Source organism: Carlito syrichta, unplaced genomic scaffold (genome assembly GCF_000164805.1).
Source record: "Carlito syrichta isolate Samal-C Ts95f unplaced genomic scaffold, Tarsius_syrichta-2.0.1 Scaffold316282, whole genome shotgun sequence".
In the NCBI taxonomy this organism is placed as follows: Eukaryota; Metazoa; Chordata; class Mammalia; order Primates; family Tarsiidae; genus Carlito; species Carlito syrichta.
The window spans coordinates 898,638-922,341 of record NW_007260378.1 but is presented as its reverse complement, the minus strand read 5'-3'; the positions used below and the strand labels follow the sequence as shown (position 1 = coordinate 922,341).

At 32.6% G+C, this 23,704-nt stretch overlaps 1 protein-coding gene across 1 annotated transcript in view; it reads right to left on the bottom strand.

Annotated features, from left to right (window-relative positions):
• The window catches only part of COL11A1 (collagen type XI alpha 1 chain), a gene marked incomplete at its 3' end in the record, with an annotated part of 207,355 nt that overhangs the window by 65,455 nt on the left and 118,196 nt on the right, over positions 1-23,704 (bottom strand). Inside the window, exons 31-38 of the mRNA XM_008074045.1 lie at positions 20,806-20,859; positions 15,578-15,631; positions 15,245-15,289; positions 15,039-15,092; positions 14,883-14,927; positions 11,262-11,315; positions 7,003-7,056; positions 2,148-2,201 (exon numbers count right to left, since the gene is read on the bottom strand). Of these exons, the coding sequence (XP_008072236.1) occupies positions 2,148-2,201; positions 7,003-7,056; positions 11,262-11,315; positions 14,883-14,927; positions 15,039-15,092; positions 15,245-15,289; positions 15,578-15,631; positions 20,806-20,859 (414 nt within the window). The remainder of the gene's footprint in view (positions 1-2,147; positions 2,202-7,002; positions 7,057-11,261; positions 11,316-14,882; positions 14,928-15,038; positions 15,093-15,244; positions 15,290-15,577; positions 15,632-20,805; positions 20,860-23,704) is intronic.

Genomic DNA, 23,704 nt, shown 5'->3' with positions numbered 1-23,704 from the left:
GGAGTCTCACTCGGTCACCCAGACTGGAATGCAGTGGCCACTCCCGGCCACTGCAGCCTCGATCTGCTGGGCTCCGGCGATCCTTCCGCCTCAGCCTTCTGAGTAGCCGGAATTACAGGCGCGCGTTACCACACCCGGTTGATTTTTTTATTTATTGTAGAGATGAGGTTTCGCTGCCCAGGCGGGTCTCGAACCCACGGGCTCAGGCAATCCACTCACCTCAGCCTCCCAAAGGTGCGGGATTACAGGCTGAGACACCGAGCCACCGAGCCCGGCTGAATGTACATTTCTAGCATTAAATTCCTTTAATCATGAAATTGCTGGAAGTCCTCAACTTACCATTTATGTGCAAACATCTCCCCACAAATAATTTTTTTCTTAACTATTTGAATACCAGAATTTCAACAGTAGGGAATATATAATTAATCCTAATTGAACAGCAATCACAACTGAGACAAAAATTAGCAGAGATTCACATAACTGCTCAAAGAACATTGTTCCCATTAAGCCACCTCCTAAGTCTTAGCATGAAAATATGGTTACATCTAAAATAAGCAATTGGATTTTTTTTTCTTTAAAAGGGCCAATACAAACATAACTCAATAAAGATACATACTTAATAAGAACATCTAAAATAAGCAATTGGATTTTTTTTTCTTTAAAAGGGCCAATACAAACATAACTCAATACATACTTAATAAGACACCTGCTACATTTATGCCTTAAAGTAGAGGAACAAAAAAGAACACAGGTGTCAGATATTGCAAATGTTCATATTGGGCAGAGATGCATTTTTGAAATATGCAAGATCATGAAATATTCTGTTAAGAGCCACTATGTTTATGTTTTAGTCAGATGATGATTTCATTTCTGCTCACAGATATTAAGTGTAATATGAATCATTCCTCTGGTTAAATTTCCCCACAGAAAATAGTTATAAAGTTGTTTAGAACTGAAAAAAAAGTATTTTTTAGAGTGTAATTTGTAATTATTAAAAAATTATATATATATAATTTAGCTGATAGGCAGTTAAAAAAAAGCCTTCACCATACACACAAAAATAAATGCATGCTTATATATATGTGTGCCTCCTTTATAATAGAACAGTTAACATTTTCCTTGGTTCAAGAGTAATCTATGATATGAAACAAAATGATCAACCAGTTCAAGAATTCTTCATTTTTGCTTCTGTCACACATACTCTTAGAAGGAAAATTCAGTTTTTTGTTTCTCTGGCATTACGTGTTTGTGTTTCAATGTGCATATTTGTGAGGTTGTGTGTTACATTTGAGAACTACTTACAGAGGAAGGATTATTTAAAGATATTAAATAATTAAAATGCTTATTCAACTGCTCTTGTTCCTCTACTATAATTTGTCATTAACAGGGTAGCATGGTAGGTGAGTAAACTAAGTGTGTTCTGCCCATTCAATAATTTTTGTCACAAAAGAAACATATTATTTTCTATTTCTATGAATTATTCTCTATAGTTATTTAATACTGTAATTTGGGATACTCTGAATTTTTGAGACTCTGTCAACTATCTTGAAAGAAATACTTGTCTTGGCCATTATTTTTCATATACTCAAAGACAACAGACTAATATTTTATACCATATAATTCATTACTGTGAAGATAAAAATCTTAAGAAACATATACTTTTTTGCAAATATTAAAATGTGAGGATATTGTGGTATACAGAGTTTTATATTATACTTCTTTTATACTGTACTTCTAAATTGAATTTATACGAAAAGTCTTGTGTCATTTTGTAAATTAATAATTCTGGAAAAAAGATGATGGTCAACCTATTTATAGAGAAACTTGTTTTCATTTTTTTATTAATAAATGGTACCGTGGTCAGGTTGTCACGCTAAATTCAGTGTGCACTTTCTGATTTCTTTTCATTATTTATTTTATTCCTCTCTTTCATTCATATAGACAATTTAAAAGTCATTGTAGTTAAGTAATAATTTGCTGACTTTTGTTAAATGTAGGCCAGTTGCAAATATTTAAATGTAATCTGAAGTTTAAAAAATATATAATTTTGAATCATAATAAAATGGGCAGATTCTACACAACTTGGGAAAGTGAAAATATAAACAAACAAATAAATCCTGCAAAGGGAATAAAGTGAAGAAACATACCTGTGGGCCGACCACTCCTCCAGGGCCAGGCGGGCCAGTCTTGCCTTGAAATCCCTAAGGAAGTAGAGCAGAATGTGCTCAACACAACTCAACATGAAGCATAAACTAAAATTCTATGAGAACATTGACTAAGTTACATGGCAAGAGAGTTACTTTTTTAGCTAAAGATGATTATTTTTAAAATGCTTATATATGAGTTATTATATTCCAGTTTTCATTAAAACTCCAAATTTGGCCCTTCACACTTTCATGTTGTAGTACAATGATTACTTGCAATAAACTAAACAAGTAAGTAAGATAATAAGATGAAGGTGGAGCAAAAATGTGTTCTAAGTTCTGTTCCACCGGGTCAAACAGCATATAGAATTTTAACCCAGCAATATAGATGGATGAAATGAATGATGGCATAGACATTTATTGAAACAGTTCACTGAGTTTCTACACTGAGATACATTTATAGTCTGTGATATTAATGCATTTCCCTTTACTGTATTCCAAAATTCTCATAAAACAAAATAAAAGCATACTAATAAAAAATAATTCTTTGCATGGTCAGTAATCATTTCAGCATTTTATCTGTGTTCTTTCTTAAAAGAAACTCAAAAGAATATAGTTCCAAATGCACCTTATAAATGATGCAGCCATTAAAATATAATCCCGGTTGATGTGAACAGAATGTACTCACAAAAAAAAAAAAGCTTTGGGGCATATATTCTGATGGTTACATTATTCTAGGCTCATGGGTTATTCATCCTGTAGAATTGTATTATAATAGGTAAATTTATTTTTCATGTAAGTTAAGTTACATTTAACAGCTGAAGAAATAGATAGAAAGCATTGGGAGAAAAACTTTCCAAAGAACTGAATTAAACCAAATAGCAATCGCAAACGTTTGATTCACTTTACGCAGTCAGTCTGAAAATAATAAGATTTTAAAAATTGTAGAAACTAGTAATTTCATATTTGTGTCACGAATTTCCAGGTAACTATGATTAAATTATTTACAACAACAAAATTTTATAAGTAGGTAAAACAAAAAGAATGTGTGTTTTTAATTACTGTTATTGGGTTACAGGGACATAAAACAAATTTCTCCTATTTTAAAAATCCACTAATTCTTAAGACTATTTGAGCTATCATCATCAATAGCAAAATCAACCAAACCTGGAGGAAGAGGAGAAATATCATAGAACTTATTTAGTACTTTATTTAAAAGTTGTTTGATTAAGTTTAGCTTTTCAGCAACTAGTTGGTTTGGAAATCTGTAAACAGATTTACAGATTTATATGCACACAAATATATAAACACATATATACATACATGTGTAGAAATGCATATCTGTGTTCCTGGATTATCTCAACACCTCTATGACCAAAACAGCTATCTCTCTGCTGATGAACTCCACTCCAAACTCCAAACTATTTCTAAACATCTAATGTGTGATAAGTCTTGAAACTCTCTCATTAAGTGTCTACTGGACATTTCCAATTGTATATCACACTCTGTCTTCAATATTCCCTACCTGGAGCTTGCTGGATGTATCCTCTCCCTTGATTTCCCTCCTGTGTTCTCTCTCGTTTTAATAACGTGCCTTAGGATCCCAGGCTTTCAAGACCGGGTGTTGTGGCTCACACCTGTAATCCCAGCACTTTAGGAGGCTGAGAAGAGAAGATGGCCTGAGTCCAGGGGTTTGAGACCAGCCTGGGTAACTTGGCGAGATCTCATCTCTACAAAAAATCAAAAAAATTAGCTGGGGGTGGTGGTGCATGCCTGTAATCTCAGCAACTTGGAAGGTTGAGGAGGAAGGATCACCTGAACCCAGCAGGTCGAGGCTGCAGTGGCCGTGAGCATGCCACTGCACTTCAGCCTGAGCCACAGAGGGAGACAATGACTCAAAAAAAAAAAAAAAAAAAATCCCAAACTTTCCTCTGGTGCTTGTTCCAAATCAGTCGCTTAATTCTAGCAGGTCTCAAATACAGCATCTTACCTCTTATGTTAGTAGACCTTCTTATTCAAACTATAACCACTCCCTTCCTATACCAGCGCGGAGCTGTTCAAACTGATTCCTTCACTTGTCTATGTTAGCCAGAATCACCACCCACAAAAGCAGACCTATCAACATGCTAACAACATCCATCATAGAATATAGGTGACGACGTTCTACACAATCTGGGTCCAGTCTGCTACTTCTGTCACCTCTTATACTTTGAAAATGTGTCCTAAATCCTAACCATGCTGATCTCATCTTTCTCTGAAGAGCCACACACCACATAACTGCATGGCCTATTGTGTTTCCTCTGTCTGGATTACCAATCTCCCAATTTCTGATCACTAAGTTTGACATGAAAATGTAATTTGCAATTCTGAAATTTAAAAAAATGTAGTCTTACAAAACTTTTTGTTTTTAATCATTGTGATACTAATAATAGTATACACATATGTGACTGCAGTAGTTAATAATTAAAATAATTGATTAAAAATCAATGTTTGAGAAAATCTGGAGAATTTACAACCCAGCTTTTCACCTATGGATCCTAAGGGGAAAATTTACAACCCAGCTTTTCACCTATGGATCCTAAGGGGAAAGAGGAAATATTGGCTGATTTTCCATTTGTGTGGGAGCTGGGAGATAGCACTGCCCTATGTCTGCTCATTCAAAACATATAGAGTGTTTGCAAGTATCTAATAAATTTGACCCTAGGGATGTTACATAAACTACACGCAAGAGAACTTTTACAGTTCAGAATGGAAAGGAGTGTCTAATATTGTCATGTAATAAGACTATACTTGCCACTTAACTTTGGAATAACTCAAACAAGTCAAATTATGTTTTTTCAAACTTGCTGAGAAAAATTAATTTGATACATTCATAAACAATTCAAAAATTCTGCTGTAAGACCCAACAAAAAAGTAACTCCTCTTCTGATCATCTCTAATGAACTCAGTTAATTTTAGGATCAATACATGGTTTCTGAGACAAATTTGGATGATTCAATACAATAAAACTTTCTGAAGTTTTTTAAGGCCACCAAGAAAAACTAAAAATAGTATTTATTATGCTGAAATAACACAGATAAATTCAAGCTGTCAAAGTGAACCTTCAATTCAAGGATTTCTGACTGGGGACAAAGCTCAATTATAACAAAAGAATTGATTTACTAAAATAAGAATATGAATTCATATAATATTATATAAAATATAATATATATAAAACAATGCCCATCCTAGATTCTGCCCTGTGAGTGCAACAACCTTTTGAATCCGGGTCAGCATAGAACAAGGTGAGAGAGAATGGTCCCTAGCTCTGGGATGATTCCCTGTTCTCTTGCAAGTGATGTGAAATCGGGAATACGATTTTTTGGAAGTAATTCTGATCTTCATCTGTGATAAATTACTAAATGGAAACATTCACTCTGGAAGAATTAGACATTATGCAATTTTTCTTATTTGCTTAAATGTAAATGTTATATACAATATGATTACGTTGGATAGAAGCAGAAGCTCTTGATTTAACAAAAAAAAGATCTTATAACAGTCATTTTGTAGGTATCCACTTCTCAAAATATATTTGGAAATAGTCTAGACTTATTCCCAGGAAGTTACACCAGGACATCATTAAAAATGATTGGTTGCAAGGTCAGAATGAGAATGCATTCGCAAATTTAGATATGGATTCTCCTTTAAGAGAGTTCATTGTTTTCCCTTCACATAGATGTCATTATCAAGAGGAAATCTAAACAATTTAACCTTCAGTCTTATTAAATCATATCTTGATGCTGCTTTTGAAATCTAATACTTTGACAGAAGTTTCCCATCTGGCTCAAACCAAGAAGCTGTGAAATGAAGACTTGTCACTTGGTGAGTAAGACAGCAATCGGGGTGGTGCTGACAGGCTCCTCCATAGAAGGAAACTCACAATGTTTATTATCGGGTACTGCTAAGCAACCCTTGACATCTTCAGGCTGGCCAAAAGCCCTAACGCGATGTTCAACCACTTAGTCAGAGTTAGTCTGTGTTGTGGTTTCCTCAAGAAATCTGGATAAAGTTAATCAATAATGAGACCCAAGAATTGATTCCATGGAAACATGCCAACCCATGATGACTCCTGATAAGAAGAACAACTCACAGGGACAGTCAGATGCACTGTTTTGTAACAGTGGCAGAAAAACAAACAAACAAACCCACCAGGATCTTTGAGCCGCAGCTGAGCTACCAGTGTCCCCTCTGTCCAAATTTTTATACATATGATAAGCTGTACAGTCAGTTTATTTAAAGGTATATTCTTTACAGTTTTAAGATAAAATGAATTTACATTTTCTGATTTACATTTTTCTACTTGATGTGAAAGGATGCTTTTGACATAGTTCCAGACCAATTATAGCCTGTGGTTCCAATTTCAGCAAATTTCATCTCTTATTTCTGGGTAGAGGACTGTCGTCATATGTGCATGGCTTATTATAATCTATTTCCCCTAGAGAGTTGAGTGGTGATGGACTTGAGTGGAACGTATCTTAAAAAGACTACAGTGATAGGGTCAAGGGGTCAGTCTTGTGGAAGTATTCAAAAAAATAATGATGTTTTCTCTATCAGCACTCCTAAAATGCAGTTATTGACAATAAGAACATCATAACAGCTATTGACAGTAAGAACATCCTATTTTCCCAAGTACATTTGTTTTGGTACAAACATGGTTCTATTTGTGCATTTGCTTACATATTCTAATAAAGGGTCAATGGAATTAATTCCTCCTTTGTCCTGAATCTGGCAATTGAACTTTTAATAAGAAGGTAGCTTTCTATGAACTGATGAGGTGCCAGAGATGGAAAATTGCAAGAAGAGTAACAGAGTCACTTACAGTCTCTCCGCGTTGTCCAGGGTGTCCTGGCAGCCCATCCTTCCCAGGGGGTCCCTGAAATCACAAATATTAAACACCACATGCCATAAATATTTCTTAAAATATTTAATAGTCTAAATGCAACATTTTAGAACATTTTCTTTTCACATTTTCATTAGGTATTGTACTTTCATGTTCTGTTGATTTTATAAATGGTAGTGTGTGTGTCAGTCTCCTTAATAATGTTGTATAGCTGTAATAGAGACCGGAAATAACACTGTAGAACTCCCTTCTGAACATTTTTACATTTAAATGAATTCATTTTGTTTGCCTCTATTCTTTTTAAAAGCTTATTTACATAAGTTTGTATTTTGCAAAAACAATAGTTCTTTAATATTTAACAAATGAATATTTTCACCTTTTTGGTGCTCTCTTCCTAATTCAATTCTCTGTGCATCAAAACTTGGATAACAGAGAATGACAGTGCCCTCTAGTGGTGAGAGCTTTTAACTGAGAAGATTGCAAAAGAAATACAAACTCAGAAAAACAATGGCATTTTTCCTCTCAAATTGTTTCAAGTAAAGGAAACAACGTTTTAAACTCAATTCTAGTAGTCATCAGGACAAATTTTTCCAAGTAGGCTTTCTTAAATATCCTCTTGGAAGCATAATGTTTATTAAGTACTGGAGAGCAAATCTACTATGTTACCACTTTCTATAAAAAGTGCTGTCTTTGTCATGTCTGAATAAATAAATGGAGCAATTAACTAAGTATTTAAAGTAAACAACTCTGTGAGGGTCCTATATTTTACAGACTTAGTAGAAATAGATTGCTTCTTTAGACTGCCTTCTGTGTTATTTATTCTACTCAGAAACCATTAAGAAACAAGCTCAAAGTTAAAAAACAGAAATATTCTCATCCTTCTGAAGACTTGAAGAGAAATAATCATTTTAATAATGACATTGTAATATCAAAGGGCACACCTCTTGCTATATGTAAATTATTTAAATAGATATATTCTCAAATATCTACTTTTCATATGTTCATATAGAGTATGAGCAAAAGACTTTATTTCAAAATAAGATCATTTATTACAGCTTTTTTTCCTAACTGAGTAAGACCTTTTCAAGGTTGGCTAGCTACTTCAGGGGAAAGGCTCTTGGCAGTGCCAGAACCATCTCTGCTCCCTGATCTCATCTCTATTGACACCCTGGCTGTCTTGTGAATTGCCGGCTCTCATTAAAAACTGTTAATATGCTATTTCACAACTTCTTGGCTTGCTAAGTGATTTGCTCATGCTTTCCAGGACCACCTAGTGCCACTGTCTCCCAAAAGACAGCAGTTGAAGTGTTTTTAACTAAGGGCCCCAAACACTCTTGGATACCATTTTCTTTGCTTTTTTCAAATACCTATTACATACCTATATATTAATTACTAGATACATAGTAAGACTTAGCTCTGCTCTCAGTTTGGAGGTAAAACATAGAAATAAGTAGTTAATGGCCAAGAGACTTCATCAAGGTCCTGTTTTACAAAACAACAAATAGAAAAAATTTCTGTGCCTTATTTCGATACACAGATGGCAATAAATGTGCTGTTAATTTAAAGCAATAAAAAGTTTTACATAGAGGATGTCTGGTTTTTCCCCTACTATAATAAAGTGCTTCTCAAAAGATGTGCTTTGTCATTAGTACTAAACATCTGTATGATTTCTAACAAAGTTGTAAATATAAAAAACAAAATCAGATTTTCTAATATAGATATGACTTTCAATGATAAAGATATAATACTTAATATAGTGATCACAGAGCTAAATGATGTCATCCTGAAAAGAATACATGATTTTTAATAGCTTTGCTAGACAGTCTGAGGGAGAGTGTTAACAGACTACATAAAGGATCGGAGTCATTATGTTTCTTGCTTTCTTATGTACTACTAATATCAAGTAGTTTATCCTAAATAATTGCAATAGCATCGCACTACTGTCTAGTAAAATAAAGCACACCTATAACCAAATAATTGCATGGTATTTATGTAAAAAGGATAATTTTTAATCAAAATAGCCTGTCTCTTTGATCTAGTTGGTACAGGACAGAAAGAACAAATTCATCTAAATGAGGATATACAGATATGGCAAGGCAATTTGTGAAAAGACTCTGATAAATAATTGTTTAAAGATGTTTTTTCACTTCCTATTGACACTGAGTTTAACTTTTTCTCTTCTGTAAATGCTTCTCATAATAGTCATACCATAAATCTGAATCCCTTCAGGTTAATTCTTTTTCTTAAATGGAAAACTATATATTCCCGAAATATGTTGATATTGGCATGAGATTAACATAATCTAAATAGAATATTCCCATATTCCATATGTGCATGTGTTCATTACATATTACACATTGCATATTATATACACACACATAGATGTAAGTATTTAAATTTTTTTCCTGGTATAATGAAGACAAACTACTTAATTTACAAGAAGAGAGTTCTATCTCTCAACTCCAATTTCTTCTTTTTATATCAAACAGATAAAGGCATTTATTTCCCGAATGCCATAAAACTGCATACTAAAGAAAGGATAGGTATTTTTATTTCATGCTCTAATGTTTCACTCGTTAGAGAAACAAAGTACAAAAATCATTTTGTTTAGCAGTGAAAGCAATGCTCCTTTACAATATCTTGTCTCTTCAACTAGAATGCATACTTCTCAAGTGTAGGCATTTATTATACTTCCAGTACCTCTTAGAGACAAAAATGCATGCATGATCAATGGCTTAAAATCTGTTGAAAGCTATCTAAGAAAATGTGCTGAAAAACTCTTTGAGAAAAAGTGAGTCAAATGGTTTTCTTTGATGATAAAATGGTCTTACATAAAAGAAACAATACTTAGCAACACATAGAAACATAAATGGTATGGGAATGTTGAGATTATACATATTACTGAATTTTACATTGCTAAACAATGATCTATGTGCATGGCTTACAATTAGTTATGGAAAGGCTTATGAAAAAATATGTGCATAATGATTTTTGTGACTGTGTTTTCTCTTATCTGTGAAACTTTGCTTAAACCTAAAGTTAAATTTGCAGCACAACTGAGCTAATAGATAAACAACATTTTTGGTAGGTAGTATCAAGATTATCTTTTATTTAAAACTAGTTATTTATATTGATCCTTTTGTAATACTGTAATATACAGAACAATCCTTTCTTGATATGTTTGCAATATAAAGAAAAACTGTTCAGTGTTAAAATAATACTTTCAACCATGCCTAAAGACTACTGCAAACAGATTACCTCAACATTTAGTACTTAAGTATTTCAAAATAAATAATTCACCAACATGATTTTTATGCCCATTAAAGTGTGGGAAGTATTGTCTAGTCTAGACTAGGACAGTTGTTCCACACTGCAGCATACATCAGAACTATCTAGAGGGTTTGTTAAAAGTACAGACCAGGCCACTCTCCAGCGTTCTGATGTGGTTAAGTGAGGCTTTGCGTATCTAACAATATCCCAAGTGCTAAGGATACTGACTGGCCAGGGACTACATTTTGAGAACTGCTGCTCTAGGTAGGCAGCTAATCTGATTCTAGCTCTCATGAACATTGAAACTGAAATTGAAGAGACTGTGAAAGAAAAAAACAAATACAATAAAATAAAAATTAACTGAACATACCTATGTCCCTATGCATATTTAAATATGAACAAAAAGTATTTCAGCTAACCCTGTGAAGTCTCTTAATGAAGACATTCAAGAGTGTTGCTCTAAACACATTTTTAGAGGCATATGATTGAATAAGAATTACCATTACACTTCTAAGAAGAATGCATTATCGAGGCAAAAATAAAAATAAATCTTAAAGAGATATTAAGCAATATCAGAATGCTAGAAGGGGTTTAGGAAGTGATATTTGATGATAGAAGGTAAAAAAGAAAATTTAACGCATCAAATACTTAAGATTTGGTAACCGTTTTTAATGTTATTTAATATTATTCATGGGAATAATATAATATTCATTGTATTAGAGTCATAGTTGATAGAATATTCATGTTGTTCTAGTCTTTAATGTGCCTCAAGAGAAAACTTAATAAAAGCTTTTAAAATTACATTCAGAAATAATCGACATACTTTATAAATTAAAAATGTCTATATTCTTTAACATTGTTAATTATAATTTTCTCACGAGTTTATTCATGTTAAATCTAAAAATTATTTAAAACATAAGCTATGACTCAAAAATTCAAAAACATCAAATAAAAACTCTGATACTTACAGGAGGGCCTTTTGGTCCAGGGAATCCGACTGGACCCTGAGGTCCTTGAGGACCCTGGAAATAAAAAGTGGTGGGGGAAATATAATTAAGTAACAGGTCTTAACAGAAGTATTTTCTACTCTGAGGTTTAGAATATCCATGGATAACACAGACTGGAGCACACAACTTCTTCACCATAGTGACAGAACTACGGTCATACCACATTATAGTAAGTGCTAATCTATATGCTAAATACAGAATTTTTCACACTTTTCAGTACTCGACAGTACACATCACATCAGTGTCACCTCAAAAGCACTGTGAATATGTGGAATTCATATTAACAGTGAAGAGAACATGTAAATATCGAGAAGATCTGTAGCTTCTTTGCTTTTAACATTGGCTAGAAACATTCACACAAAAAAAAGATATTTCAATTTCAATTTCAGAGTACCACAAAAGAAAAATTATGTTTAAAAAGTGAGTTCATAAATGTCTGAATCTAGCCATAAAGAACTAAAAGAGAAAACATATGACTATCTACAAAAGACCACAGAAGATGCCTTCAAGGAATCTCTGTATTTAAAATATAATTATTTTTAATTATGTCAATATCTCATTTTCTCATGTATATACATTTCTTTTGTAGATAAGATGAAAAGAACTTTATTACACAAATATACTCATTAACATTCAGTCCAAATATACATTTATAATATCTTTCTCGGCTTGGTGCTTAATTAACTATATTATTCATCCCCCATATTTACATATCTTTAAAATGCATAAAGTAGACCCTATTACAGTGATTGTTGGTAGCAGAAAAAGAAGTTGGTCAAAAATAGTCTTTTTATGCCTAGAACATACTGATAATACTTCTATTAGGAAGATATATGAAGTGAAAGATAAAATTTCTTAAGTAACTCAATTAAAGTAAGTTTTATCTATTTTATAATAAAAAATAAAGTTTGTTGAAGTTGGTCTTTAACATTTTTTACTTTTTCAATTTATCAATCTAGCCTTTCCAAGAAAAATTCATTACCATTCTTAATGTTAAGCCATTGTTAGCTCAGAAGTTAGCACAGATTCTATTACTAGAATCTTACGTTACAATAAAAAAAGAAACCTCAAAAGTATATGAAGTTAAAAATAAAGATGTCACATGAAATTACAAAAGCACTTGGAAATTTTAGAAATGCAAACATTTTAAAATTTTCATTAAACAATGATTCTAAAATATTTATCATAATAACTTCCAAAATTATAAACAAAAATGTATTATAAGTATAAAATTTTTTAAATAGTATTCCTTTATGTTATGTGGCAAACTCTGTTTTCCTGATTTCTTAAAATGACATTTCTTTGTTTTCTAAAATGTTACTGCTTTTCAAATGCAATTTTATTTTTAATTTAAATTCCTTTAAGAAAAATTTTCAAAAATCACTATTTCAGAAACAATAAAGAAGGAAAGGTAGATTTTTCTTTATAAAATTTTACAGAGAGACATGTTCTCTTTGTATTAATCAACATAGTTTCCATGTGAGGTAAATAAAATACACTAAGAACTCATTGTAAAGATGGTGTTGAAACCAAATTGCCAGATAAAGTACCCAGTGCCTAGTTAAATTAAAATTTAGGTAAATAATAATTTTTAATATATTCTAAATATTGCAAGAAACATGCAACAATGACTCTTTATGTTAAATTCAAATATAACTAGGTGTCTTGGTTCTGCTGTTTTTGTTTTGTTTGGGTTTTTTTTGCTAAATTTGGTAACCTTAGACCTAACTAAGTTTTACTAACTTTTTAATAAAAGGAATCTATTATCTGCCAACTATGATTATGATGGGATGCATTTAATTTGTAGACCATGTTAAAAATGTTTATATATATTAAAATGTATGTATAAATATGTGTATAGTTAAATACAAATATACTGTTAAAAAGGGAACCCACTGAAATAAACAAACTTCTTTTACTAACCCAACAGTACTACAAAATTCTCTCCCTGAACTTTCCAATTCATGTAATTTGAGGAAAATATTCTGTGATATTTCTTCTATTATTTTTCAACTGCGTATTTAAGACATAAACTAAATAGTTCACAATACTTTAAAATTCTTGGTAGAAAATGAAAGCATATTAGGAAAGAAATGTCTCATCAACTGCTCAAAACATAGCAAATATCTTTTTGCTATATAGATATTGAAATATGCATGATGTTTATTGCAAGTGGATCTTTCTAAGTTACTAAAACAAAACAATTACTTGGATTATCAAAATGTACTTTTCTCATTCTCAAAGTGTGTTTAGAATTACAAGTAATCACTCTGTTGAATCACACCATTGTGTTCCAAATTTAAAATGCAGTGTCATCAAAAGTGTATTCACTTGTAAAGAAATATTGATCATGAAATCTTGAAATTCACAAACAAAATACATCATGAGAGAACAGTTTGTGCTTTATTGTATTCATATTTTATTTTACTCTGTTGGAATAGTATAGTTCGCACTTTAAAGACAAAACTCCTAGATGTGCTATTATTTGTTAAATTGTCCTATTCCATTTAATGATTCACCCATTTAACTTAACTATATCTCATTAAGATCACTTTGACTATAAAGTTTTTCAAATGTATGTATTATTTATTATTTCAAAACTTACAGTATGAATAGACTTGATTTAAGAATAGTTCATCAAGAGTAAGAAACACATTTAGTGTGAAAAGTTTAATTTAATTAAACATAAGCCAAAGCACCTCTAATGAAATGTTTATTCTTGTTTTTTATCTACTCACATCATTGTCCCAAATAGAAATGTAAGGCTTACTCATTACCCCTGCTCAAAAAAAAAAAAAAAAAAAAAATTACACTTCTCAAGCAAAGTGTTTTTTTAAACATTCATTATTAATTTCAAATAATCATATACAAAAATATATCAATAGGACTATCTAATACTGAAAAATGTTATAGAGTATAAAGAAATGATTCTAGTTTCTTTGAAGGTAATAAAAATATTAATGTTTAAAGTTCTTTCAAGAGACTAGCTTTCAAAAATTCTGGTTACAAAAATGCCATGTCTTGTCACAAAAGCCAAAGAAAGGGTATGCTTCCGCATCTTATTTGGCTTTATTTTACATCAATTAAAAATCAATTTACTAAATAGTGTTTCTATTTACTGGAATGGACATTTTATCTGGAGTTGAGAGTATATTGATTTGGAGCTCAATGGCCTCTGGTCACATGCATCTTACCAGCATCACCTGCTGCCATCTCCGTGGACAAAATGAGTATCAGTATGGAAGGCAGGGTGGGCGGAGAAGAGGGCAAATACACTCTAAGCATATTTAAATTTAAAATTTTTTTAAACGTACTTTGACTTGAGTTTAAGGGTGACATCTCAGGCCAACTGCACATATTATTTTTCACATTTCTATGAGAAAATCAGCAGCACATTATCGACTCAGCCTTTTTACTGATGGAGAGGAGTAAATTAAAATAATACAACTTTTGGAACTCAGGCTAGATTTTGTGAATAAATGTGCACAGGACTTTGCAGGCACATATATCTTTTCCCCAAAATGTAAATACTTGCACAAATGTTAATTTTCATTTTCTATCATGTGGCGAGATGATACGTACTCTTTCACCTGGAGGGCCTGGAGGGCCATCACCGCCGGAAGTGCCCTGACAACAAAAAAAGAAAAGAAAAGAAAAATCAGTGTGGATTCCTTCTTCAGCATCTGTCTGGAAGGGTAACCTATATCAAAGCTCAGACAGAAAAAATGCATACAGTACCTTTGGCCCGGGTTTCCCAGTGGGGCCTCTAGCGCCTCTGGACCCTCGAGGACCCTGTGTACGACAGCAAGACATGCTGCTAAACCAGTGCCAAGTGGATCCAAAGGCATTCCATCAAGTTTTATTTTTGAAAAAAAAAGGTTATCTTGGAAAACTAAATACAAAATGAAAAACACGAAAAAAATGATTGAAATCAAGACACCCACCGTGGGACCACGCTGACCCCGAGGGCCTGGCTTGCCAGCTACTCCCTGCCAAAGACAGTAAAAAAACAGTTTCAGGATGCAGTCAGTGTATCACAGTAAATTACAAGTCTGGTGCTAAGCAATGGGTACTCAAGCAGAAACTTTAAATTTATCCATTCACTCATTTATTTAGGGATGGGGTCTTTCTACGTTGCCCAGGCTGGTCTTGGACTCCTGAGCTCAAGCAACACTCCCACCTCAACCTCCCAAGTATATGTGAGTACAGGTATGCCACTGTGCCTGCTAAGAACATTTATATCAGACAGTTCAGAACAATCTGTTTATGCAACATACCCGTGCACCTTTCTCTCCATTGGCACCTGGAAACCCAGGGAATCCAGTGGACCCCTACAATAATAAAAATAGTAAATGATGAATATGGCAATTAACATTGTCAGTCATGAGCTGTCATTCTTTTGCAACATAGTGTTTCTGACACAGCTGGTAATATTTAAATCAAAAGCATAATTTTAAGATACCATACAGCCATCACTCATATAATGGAAAATGAACTTACAATGACATCTGAAATCCTGGAAGCATTGAAAACATGAATTGATAAAACATATTTTAGTTTTTAATTTTATAGGTAAAATAATTAACCACATATTATTATAGCTCTAATTATAAGATAGCAATTAAAGGATATTATATAGAAAATATATCTTTAAGTTATGAGGGGGCAAAACAACAACAACTCAGAATTATCTTTTGGAGGGCTGGCCATTTGTAGTAAAGGTTTCCTTCACTAAGTAGATATTTTAGGAACCCGTCGGCATCAGTGTATCAGCTAGCGTTGTTTTGAGAGGCTGCATTCAGCTTCAGTGATTTAGTTTAGTTTTAGTTTTTTTGTTTTTTGGAGATTTCTTTCAATGTGTTGGCCCATTTCATGATGGGTGATTTATGAATGCACCTGCCTGGACCACACTGTGTTCAGCAGTTTTGGTCCAAAAACAGCATGACTCCCATGTTTCATCCTCCCTATTCACCCAGTTTCATCCTGAGTGACTTGTTTTTTGTTTCCTCGGATGAAAGAAGTCCTCAAAGGGAAACATTTTGCTGATGTGGAAGATGTGAAACAAAAAAATGGCAGGAGAGCTAAAAGGCATCAAAACTAATGTGTTCAAAAACTGTTTTGAGTAGTGGAGAAAGCATCTCGATAGGTGCATCAAACAGACAGTGATTTGAAGGCGACTAAATTTAAACATTAAGAATTCATAAACAATTTTTTAATAATTAAATTCCAGGCTTTTTTGGAGTCCCCGCCCATATAATTATATTTATTTGCTTCAACTCTAGGGAAAAATTTCACTTTCACAAGTATTCATAGTCTCATATTAAAACAGGGATTCTATAAAATGGTTTTCCTGAATTAATATTATATTTGTATATTTTTATCACTTTTTATTTGAAATTTTTTTACACTTTTAGAAATCAAATCACATAGACTAAAATATTCCTCCACCTTTTCTAACTGGTGTTTGAATACAACTATGTGTAGCTGAGAATCTAAGTCGGACAGTCACACATTAAAATTATGTTTTCTAAAATACTAAAGACATACGTTCAAGATTCATGTTTGTCACACATCAGCTAAGTGAGTTTGGAATATTACTTATTCTCTTCAACTATCATTCCTCCTTCTGCAAAATAAGGGCAATGTTATACATATTACAGGTACTTTGAAATTTCTGAAGGCTTGGAATAAAGGAATGGAGGGTATAAAAATGATAATGAAAGGGAATAAATAATGATTATTTTTAAATGTAATAAGCCCATCAAGGAACTATTTCATTGTCCACATAGGCCACTTTTTACAGAAAGAATACAATATAATCACCGATTCCCCATTTCATTTTGTGGTTATGCCTAGATCTTTATTTGCTCAGACATTTACTTGACCATGACTGCAATGATTTTGCCTCATTATTGTATTATGAATTAGAGCATATTAGGATTCAAATCCATGCTCCTCAACTTGTTAACGACAAAACCATAAAAATGGACGGGGGCAGACTTCCACACATTTACTTTTCCTGTTTAGACCACTGTGTGGATGACATGTAATAATGTGTAAAAAGTCTAGTGGAAAGTAGCAGACATTCTCCATGCATTAAAGGATATCACACAGCCTTCTTTGACATAAATGCATTCCTTGCTTTTGAGAATACACTCATATGCATTGAACTAGCCCTAAAGATAATGCTTGCCCAAGTAATCAATGGTTCCTCTATATCAGAATGTTCTGGAGTGGCTGCTGAAAATATACACTGTCAAGGCACACTCTAGACTTACAGATACTTGTGACACTCTAGACTTACAGATACTTGAAACAGACTCTCTGGCAGCAGAGTACAGTATTCAAAAACCTCTCCAGCTAACACAGAGTGTGGAGATTGAGAAGTCCTGAAAGGTGTGTTCTTAGGCACATGCAGTTAGAATAGCCAGGTGCCGAGTATTATATACAAGAGGCAATTAGGCCTATTGCCAACTTGAAGGTAGTTTATATATTTAGCAGGCAGAAGGATGCTACTAATTTATATTTCCTCCACAACGCTGTTCGAGAAGTTGAAAATAATTCTATGTGACACCCTATGGCAACTGATGGTCAACACACGAACTCAATGTATGTATATCTTTTTATGAACTGCTTCCCTATAGACTTTGATTCACGCCTAGAGTTAACTTGGGACCAGCCTAAGAACAATAGTTGAAATGTCTAATATTCACAAACTGGAGGGAGAAATCTCTGACTATTTTATTTTTAGAAGGGCTTTCAAAACCTCTTTCTCAGCAGAGAATCAGATGAAGTCATATCTGATTATAGTATTACTATGTGACTATTCTGGGAATTTGGCAAATAAGTATAATCTAGTATAGAAATAAAAATTTGGGGGGAATATTTATTTCTATCATAATCAAAATAGATAACTAATCATATTTGTAGATTCTCCATTTAAACAAATAAATTTCATGCATCAATTTTGTTTTATATACATTTATTTTCTTTCATTGTTTCTGCTCTAGAAAATTGATAGAAAACACACAAAAATATTTAATCCACCAAAAAACACTTTGTAATATATAAGATATTATTTCTGTTTTCACACATAAGGAATTATAAACAAAATATATGATATCTATGAAAAGGTATTACTATTTTTATTGGAAAAAACAAACAAAGGATCATGAAGTCAAAGTTTAATTGTGAAATTAGCTCAGTTCACAGATGTGAAACTTTCATAATTATCTTAAATGCTGCCTAAAATATGAAAGTATTCCACCTTAAAAGATTCTACTATATGAAACAGCTATTATTTTATAGTACATTTGGTGCTACATCCTTTAACTATCCTGATGGTTTATATGGTTACTAATACATTGGATATAGTGTCTAATTGTTGTCCTTAGACTGCTTGAAAGAGATTAGCAATGGAATTTCACGTCTAGTAAGATAAAGATATAATACTATTCAAAATTCATTAGCTCCCACATAAGAAAAAAATGTGAAGCCATCTTTGATTTTTGATGTGCCTTTCACTATTTTTATAACTGAAAAACCTAAACGCTTTTTGATCATAGAAAAAGGATTGTTATGAAGAAAGGTAGTATTAAAAAAAAAGAAGAACAAAATTCCAGATATTTAATTAAAAGGGTAAAGAAAATGTTGTATTCCTATAGGTAGAAACAGTTCTCTTTAGTTATTTGTTAATATATCTTGTTAATAAAATGGACTCAAAGAATACTAGTTAGATAATGGACTTAGGGGAAAAAAGAAAAAAATAGAATTTCAAATAAACTCATAAAATTGTGCTCATTCAAGTATTATTGTGACAGTTTTCTATGTTTTTTTTTTAAATCATGACAAAAAACTACAACTGCAATTTAACTTCATACATAAACAAAGAATTCATGAAGTATGTAAGAATAGTTTAAGGTCCTGGGTTATGCAGTGAATGGACTCTTTTGCTTATAATTGTGAAAATGCTTGACATTTGAAAGAAAGATAACTGGGAGATAGAACAGCATATTTAGACAATATTTAAAAGGTAAAAATGTTCTGAATGTGGCCTGAAACATTTAAATGATGCTTGTATTATTTTTAAATTACAGAAGGCATAAATCTTGTTTTAGAAGAGTTCAAAGCATTATATTTGTCTCCTGTCACACAAGGGAGAGGATATTTCTTTGAAACACAATGAAGAAATTATAAGACAAACATGCACAGCACACCTAAAATAATGTCATGACATATGATAAGTGACCACAAGTGTGTGCAATTCACAGTTATCAAAGGCAAGGACATTTTTGTCTCCTGTGATTACTTGTGAAATTTATTAACAGACATATGTTGAATGATATTATATAAGCAGGATTTGACCTATCTATATATCTGTTATGCTTGAATGAGTCAAACCAGGCAAAATAGGTAGAAAGATTGATAGTATCATGTACATATAATTAAAAGAATGGCATAACTATCATTATCAGCATTTACATATTATTTCATTTAACCACATTAATGTAACTACTCTAGACACCAAGTACAACCTTAACAAAGTTTTATCATTTGGGAAAAATTAGTACACCAAGGTAAACATGCATTTTTAAAACCATCTTTTTAAATATTAAGATATGCATATTTCTAATAGCCAAAAAATGTGATTGGAGTGACATAGTGAATTTAATGGTGACCCCTTAAAAGATATGTCCACATCTCTGGAACCTATGAATGTTACATTTGGAAATAAAGGTCTTCCAAATGTGATTAAATGAAGGAACTTGAAATGTGAGCCTGCTGGAATACCCAGGTGATCCCTAAATCCAATGACAATTGTCCTTATAAGAGACAGAAACACAGAAAAAAAAGGTCACACGAAGGAGGCAGAGATAGTAGTTATGCAGCCAGACACAAGCCAAGGAATGCCTGTGGCCACCAGAAGACGGAAGAGGAAAGGACAGATTCTTTTGTAGAGTCTTTGGAGGGAGCACAGCCCTCTAACACCCTGATTTTCTACTCCTGGTCTCCAGATCTTGTGAGAGTAAATTTCTGTCCTTTTCAGTCAACAAGTTTTTGGAATTTTTTTACTGCAACCCTGGAAACACTCATGGACACAAGGATAACAGAGAGGGTGAAACACGTATTAAAATTATTTTCTAAAAAAAATACCCAGTGGTAATTCAAACCCTCAGAGTAACAGAAAGAAAACCAAAGTTATTATCCATTACATGTTAGCCACTTTAAAACAGATAAACTAGAAAAGTTGTGATTCCAGTGACAAGGAATCACTGATTATGCCTTCCCTTCAAGACCCTGTCTTCTAAAACAGTGCAATCTGCAATTCTGAACCCCCTGCTCTACGGGAGGCCCACACAGACTATGATTTTTTTCCCTTGTGAAATTATATTCTAAGTACTCATCATAATATAGATATGTTACAAACTCTAAGGTAACCATACATGAATAATTTTAAGTGTTTTCACAAAATATCGATTAACTATAAAAATCAACCCATTTTTACCTTTGGACCTTGTCTTCCTGGATATCCTGGTAATCCTGGAACTCCAAGTTTTCCCTGTAGTTAAAAAAATAAAAATAATAAAAGAGTTACTTTAAGTTGAATTAAGTTTAAACGATTATTTCAGTCATTTTTCTAGATATTAGAACCACATATTTGTAGATGCAAAAGGAAGATATGCAAGTTTTTATTATACTTATCTTTCCTTATATGTCTTTATGTGAATCAGAAAAAAAATTCTAATGCTATAATATTGTCTTGGTTAACCTCTCTTTTATAAATAACAGTGCCTTCTTTAGGACATAGAACTCTAGACTTTTATAGAGAACTCTAAACTAATCTGTGAATTCTAAAGCATGACTAAAAACTTCTTAGCTTTTCACATTAACTGCTTAAAGTAAGCTGATGTAATTGGAACAACATTTAGATTTTATCGCTCCAACTAGAGTAAACCTTTTTGATAAAATTATTTCATTTACTCTAGTCAAAATATAAAACAAAAAAGAAAAATATATAAAACAAATGATTGTGAGTTATTTCACTTCTTCCCACTGAGTAACATTTAAATAATTACACAAAATCAGAACTTAATTTTGAGCCAAACTTTCTCTTTTACTCAAATATCTTAAAATACCTGTATGAATAAATATACTAAGTGTTGAGGGCTTTGGCTAATAATGATGATTTTTGTAGAGAGGAAATTTCTCCAGGTGGCATTTGAATATGCTATTTTGTTCCAGTGCAATGAATGAATGAGATTACCTCTCAATCAGAAAGTGCTAAAACAAACTGTCAATTGTAATAAAGTCCAGCAAAATGTAACACATACTAAGAGGTTTAAAACATACTAGCAAAATCAGCCTTCTAAAATTTCTATCTGAACAAATCATTAATAATAAAAAAGGTAGAGAGATAAAATAAATGAGTAAAATATATATGTGAAATTTTACTGTGCACTATTTTCCTTGATAAGATGCTCTTAATAAGAGCATACCTCATATATAAAATATTTTTTATGAAAGTCATAAACATTAGCAAGCATAAAGCATCACTATTTCCAATGCACATTAAAAAAACTAAAAATAGAAAAAAGTGCAAATCCTGATTAGTATATGCAGAGCAGAAAGATGACAGGAAATTTATTACCTAAAATAAATATTTTACTGGGTGAAGTAAGGCAAGAAATTAAGCACATAGTTTATGACCTTGTTATACAGATTGAACTAAGGAGTTGTCTGAGTCATGATCAACACTGCATAGATAACTAGTCTTCAGACAGAAAATAGGAAACCCCTAGGAAGCATGCTTATAACGATGTCCCCCGTATATACACAGCTTGTTTTATGTCATCAATTTCAAGATTAATGAAATTTTATCATTATGATGACAGCTACCTCTTTCTCTGTTAATTACTACATTAGAATGTATATTTTTATTCATTCTATAGTTATTTAAAAATGGAGTTAGAGCCGGGCTCGGTGGCTCAGCCTGTAATCCCACGCCTTTGGGAGGCTGAGGTGAGTGAATTGCCTGAGCCCGCGGGTTCGAGACCCGCCTGGGCAGCGAGACCTCATCTCTACAATAAATCAAAAAATCAGCCAGGCGTGGTAGCGCATGCCTGTAATTCCGGCTACTTGGAAGGCTGAGATGGAAGGATCGCCGGAGCCCAGCAGGTCGAGGCTGCGGTGGCCGGGAGCGGCCATTGCACTCCAGTCTGGGTGACAGAGTGAGACTCCAATTCAAAAAAAAAAAAAAAAAATGGAGTTAGATAGAAAATTTCTATTTTGTATGTGGTGATAAGCAATTTTAACAGAGCCAAATACTAGTGGAATGTTAAGGAAGAAGAAAGAATTGTAGAAAATCCAAATTCTGCTCTGATTTCCCAGAATAGTTTGTGTGACCATTTCCACATGATAGAGAGAAACTAAAGAGACAGAAAGGTCACAGAGCAGCGTTTAACTAGCGAGCACTTTAACTGAAGGGGTTTAGAGGTATAACAAGGCCTTGTTTCCTCCGGACTTTTCCTTCTGTTGCTGAAACACTGTGAAATTGTTCCTCGATTCACAAATGGCAACCTTTTTCAAAGTGTGAAACTGTGGAAGTATGAAATGTATAAGAACTGTCACAGCCAATGATTCATAAGGATATAAGGAACTGGTTTTTATTTGTCTATTCACAATCTCTCTACAATACCTGCAGATTTTTTTTTCTGGGATAGATGGTGTAGGGAAGATTATAGTTTTCTTAAATAACATGAAATTTCTTTATTTTATGGAATAATGGCATGTTTACTGTCTATATTGACACACACATATATATAAAGGGGAATCATTTGAATTATATCTAAAGATATTATTTATATTTCTATTTTGCTTTAGTATACATAACAAGAAAAAAAAGAAACTTACCATTGACATTTCCAGTTGTTTTCATTTGAATTTAACTTCACAGTACATTATAAAAAGTTTAACTTGTCACTAAATAGTCTATGAAGTCATAATTTTAAAACTGCCAAATATTACTTTTAAATGTAAATGTAATGGTTGCAAATATTTTTGACACAAAATATTTTACATAATGTCACTGGGCATTATGTATTTAATGCCCAGTGTCTCTCGCAACAAGGAATGTCAGAATTATCCAGGGCTATTTTAAAACATAATGATGTCTGTGCTGTCAACCCCAGAATAAAATTAAAATTTCTTGAAGTTGGGCCCAAACATAAGCATTTTTTAAAAATACCCTGTGAAAATTGCATATTTAAGTGGAAAAAAGAAAATGCACATTTAGGTTGAGGGCAAAGAGGATTCCATTTGGTTCAAAACCATAAGTAGATCATTTATTGATTTTTTTTCATCCTTTAATCACATGCGAATTCTGAACATCTAGTGTGGAAGAGTTT